This window comes from Vombatus ursinus, unplaced genomic scaffold, assembly GCF_900497805.2.
Source record: "Vombatus ursinus unplaced genomic scaffold, bare-nosed wombat genome assembly UNPS02009918.1, whole genome shotgun sequence".
Taxonomy (NCBI): domain Eukaryota; kingdom Metazoa; phylum Chordata; class Mammalia; order Diprotodontia; family Vombatidae; genus Vombatus; species Vombatus ursinus.
In genome coordinates this window covers 7,142,567-7,146,973 of record NW_020949696.1, presented here as the reverse complement: position 1 = coordinate 7,146,973, position 4,407 = coordinate 7,142,567, and the positions used below count along the sequence as shown (strand labels likewise).

Below are 4,407 nucleotides of genomic sequence, written 5' to 3'. Positions count from 1 at the left end.
CACCTAGGCCACTATCACCTCACACCAGGACTACTGCAGTAGCCGGCTGGTGGGTCACCCTCTCGAGTCTCTCCCCATTCCCACTCAGCAGCCAAAGTAATCTTCCTAAAGTGCAGGTCTCATGTCACCCCCTCACCCCCATTCAGTGAGCTTCAGTGGTTCCCTATCACCTCCAGGATCAAATATAAAATCCTGTTTAGCTTACAGAGCCTTGATCCTACCTTTCCCATCTTCTTCACCTCCCTGACCCTTGGCCTCAGTGATCCAGGGACACCTGAACTTCTTGCCACTCATCTCATGACTCGGGGAACTTCCCCGGCAGACCCTCACAACTAGAATGCTCTCCCTCCTTACAGCTGACTCCTGGCTTCCTTGAGGTCCCAGCTAACATCCCCCCTTCTCTAGGAAGACTTTCCTAAGTCTCTTTGATTCTGGGGCCTTCCCTCTGTTCATTATTCCCAATTTACCCTTGGTTGTAGCTTGGTTGTACGTAACTGTTCCCATGTTCTCTCCCCGTTAGAAGGAGAGCTTCTTGAGGGCAGGGACTATTTTTGTCTTTCTTTGCATCCCCAGCATTTAGCACAGTGCCTGACACACACAAAATGCACTAAATAAATGCTTGCTAATAAGGGCATGTGTGGAAAGAGGACAACTTCGGACCCTGGCTGTCTTCTGTCTGGATCATCCCCTCACAAGGGTGTGTGGCTTGTTGTGATGGTGCAATGAGAAGAGTCAAAAGTGCTGGGTTCTAGTCCTGACTGCCTTGGACTTTCTGTGTGGCCTTGGGCCAGGTCATTTCCCATTTATGAACATACTTTTTTCTTCTGTAAAATAAGGGAGAGATTATGTGGTCTCTAAGGTAACTCTGAGCTCTAAAGTTATGCTATGATTGTTCAAAGAAAGCCTCTAACCAATGGGGAGGCCAAAGGGACCGGGATCCCCAAACCTTCCTTCTTGATGTCCCTCCCAGAATCCCTAGCAGGGAAGTTGGGGAGAGGAGGGATTCCCAACTGGACAAACAGCACAGGGTGGCCCATGAGTTTCCATCTTTACTGAGCAGACTGAATGCAAAATTATTCTTCAAGGTAAGGTACAAGTAGAAAATTTAGGAATTAGTCAAAAGGCACAAGTTCTAAAAAAAAAATCTCTTTACATATATACATTTCAATTAATTATAAATACACACAGAAATCCAAGAAGGCCCAACATAACAAGCAGATTCCAAAGTGCACAGAGGGGAGGGGATGACATGAGGCGCTCTCTCTCACTCACACACTCACACACACATATACACTCACACACAACATACCATCAGTAGGACTGAGGCAATAACTTAGGGGCACAATCCCCAGTGACGGATATTTGACCCTGCCTGTCCTGGGGTCAGGGGGTGAAGGTGCTATACGGTTAGAGGAGAGAATTGCATATATTAAAAGGCGGTGGTGGTGGGGAAATTCACCCATGAAAAGCATTCTACTCATGGGGGTTGGGGGCAGAGACAGAGGAAGGGAAAGAGAGAGCACCTTCGGTTTTTCCTGAGTTTATAGCTCCCACAGTTCTGGGGGTTCTGGCAATCAGTACCAAGTTTCCCCAACACTGGAGAGGGGACATTATAAATAGAGAGGGAGGAGGAAGAGGAGGAGCAGAACGGTGCTGCCCTGGAAGAAAAGAGGAGATAAGGACCCGTTGCTACCCTTTGGGCCCAAGGTCAGGGGGAGGGGCAGAGACCCAGGGAAGAGAAATCCAGGTAAAATCCAGCCATACCTCCCAGAAACTCATTCACTCAGCATCTCCCCTGAGCTCCTGTCCCTCCTCCCCCTGAAAAACAGTGAGGAGGAAGAAGTGGGGAAAGAGGAGAATCAGCCAGGATAAGCTACTCATCGGCCCTAGATAATTGGGGTGCAGACTTTGAAGACTCAAGTGGGGGGGGGGGGGTTTGTCATCACTCGTTACTGCCCCCTCCCTGACCTTCTCCTCTCTACATGGCCAACTGGACCAACCACCCTGGCTAGAGCGAGCTGTCTGCTGATTCCTCAAGAGAAGACAAAAAACGAAGCCACTAGGAGGCCAGAAAGATGGCGGGAGGAAACTAACCATGGGGCAGAGGATGCTGAGGCAGAGAGAGCCCTGAGCCTCAGTTTCCTTATCTGTAAAATGAGGGGGGCTGGATTAGATGATCTCTACGGTTTCTTCTAGTGCTGATATTCCATGATTCTTTTCAGAGAAAACGAGGGGCCCTTTAGAAAGGCAGAGAAAACTGAAGGCTCGGCTTCCCTGGCAGACTATTTCTGACAGTGCCAAGAGGGTTTAAATAGCCTTTCTCAGGATGGGAATCAGAGAAGTGCCAAGAATCCTGAGTGGGGACTTGGGAGCTGTGGGTTCTGGTCCTGGCTTGGCTCCACCTTCATCTCTGGAGGAGGGAGCTGGGCGCAGTGAAGGCCCTTCGTCTCAGATCTATCAGTCTGGCATTCTAAGCTACGGCCCTTCTGAAGAGGGCAGTGATGTCTTCTCCTATAGATTCCCCAGGCAGACCCATCTCTCTTGGGGAACTGGGAGGAGGGGGTGAGCCTGGGCTCAGGCCTTGGAAGTAGGATCTGGAAAGTCAGTTTAAGGTAGTTTGGAGGGCTACCCCTTCCCTATGGCCGTGCTCCCAATGCTCTGCCGGATGTGAGGGTGTCCGCAGCCTGGCACCTTCCCTCTCAGTAGTCTGCCTGATGACGGATAATGGGGTGCAGCAACCCATTACCTCTCCTATCTCTTTGGCCCTTGAGGCCTGGGGGAATGGGCGAGGTGTGTGTGTGGGGTCAGGTCACTTACTCCCTTGAGTTCCCTGCCACCCAAAACCTGGGGCAATTCCTTTTAACAACGGCATGATTTGAGAAGGGGGAGGGGAAATCCCAGAGTCGGGTGGCCTCAGCCACTGGATGCAAACCATCCAGTCCCCCTACTCTTTATATATAACATAAAAAATTTATATTTATATAGATGTGTGAATGTATATTATATATAAATAAATTTTTTTGTTTTAAAAGGAACTATATAGTTTCCTAGTCACTGTCCCCCCTTCCTACTTACAGCCTAAAACAGGGATGTTAGCACCTTCCAAAGCCCCTTCCAGGGGCTCCTGCCGCCTCCTCAGCCGCAGAGGGCATAAAGGGCTGCCTGTGGAGGGTGGGGTGCACCACGGGGGGGCTCTAGGTCCTAGGAGTCTGTAAAGGGCGGGCTGAATTGGATGACACTCTGTCGCTCCAGGCCCAGGCCCAGGGAGCTCTCTGGGGGGACCACGTTCAAAGACCTCAACATCTCCTCCAGGACCTCCTTGAAGTTGATGTCCCCTTGGGAGGTGAGGTCGTCGGGTGGGGGGCGAAGCTGCAGGAGAGGCAAGGGTTCGTGGGAGGGCAGCGGGTGGCTGCTGGGCAGGCTGGGTAGGCTGGGCCCCGGCCCGTCCAGAGGCGGGGGGTAGGTGAACCTGGGTGCTGGCGTGGGGAAAGGCAGGCTCGCCGAGTCAAGGCTCAGGAGCCCGCTGGGGAGGCCGTCATCCAGGGGACTGGAGGTCAGGTCCAGGACCTCACTGGGGTTGGAGTGCATGGAGAGGTGGGGCCAGGGGCCCAGCAGGGCCGCCGGGAAGGGCTGCAGAGGGTCTGGGAGGCCCAGGGGCTGCACGGCACGGGCCTGTTTGCGCTTCACGTCGGCGTCCATCTGCTTCAGCTCCTCCAGAACCTTGGGCACGCAGCTCTCGGGGATCTTGATGCCTGCCAGAGAGCCCAGGGCCACGGTCAGGCCTGCCCAGGGCTCAGGCGTGGAGCCCCGCCCCCTCCCAGACCACGCCCCAACTCACCCACTTGCTTCTTCTTGTCTTTGGTCTTGAGCCTCACGATCTGCAGGTAGCTGCTGCTGGTCACCTCGGCGATGATGCTGGCGATGCGGCTCCACACGCGCAGCAGCGCCCCGCACAGCATGTGGTAGTGCCGCAGTCGGGCGCCCTGCAGGCATTCCTTGCCCTCCTGGACCAGTCTGCAGTGTCGGTTCCTGGCACGAAGGGGCAGGGTCAGGCAGCCGGCAAGACAACAGTCTTTGGTATCTGACGGCCACTCTCTGTTCTCAGGGCCCCCTACCCCTCCTCTGATGGAAATCCTCTGTTCTCAGGGCCCCCTCCCCCCCCTCTGATGGCCACTCTCTGTTCTCAGGGCCCCCTCCCTCCCCTCTGATGGCCACTCTCTGTTCTCAGGGCCCCCTCCCCCCTGGCTCTGATGGACACTCTCTGTTCTCAGGGCCCCCTCCCTCCCCTCTGATGGCCACTCTCTGTTCTCAGGGCCCCCTCCCTCCCCTCTGATGGCCACTCTCTGTTCTCAGGGCCCCCTCCCCCCTGGCTCTGATGGACACTCTCTGTTCTCAGGGCCCCCTCCC

At 54.5% G+C, this 4,407-nt stretch overlaps 1 protein-coding gene across 5 annotated transcripts in view; it reads right to left on the bottom strand.

The window, feature by feature from the left end:
• Window positions 1-1,036: 1,036 nt before the first annotated feature.
• SBNO2 (strawberry notch homolog 2) overlaps window positions 1,037-4,407 on the bottom strand; it is a 225,367-nt gene continuing 221,996 nt past the window's right edge. For all 5 annotated transcript variants that reach the window (XM_027853161.1, XM_027853162.1, XM_027853163.1 and 2 more), the window contains 2 exons: window positions 3,839-4,029; window positions 1,037-3,752 (listed from right to left, as the gene is read on the bottom strand). In XM_027853161.1, coding sequence (XP_027708962.1) covers window positions 3,202-3,752; window positions 3,839-4,029 — 742 coding nt within the window. In that variant the 3' untranslated portion in view covers window positions 1,037-3,201. The remainder of the gene's footprint in view (window positions 3,753-3,838; window positions 4,030-4,407) is intronic.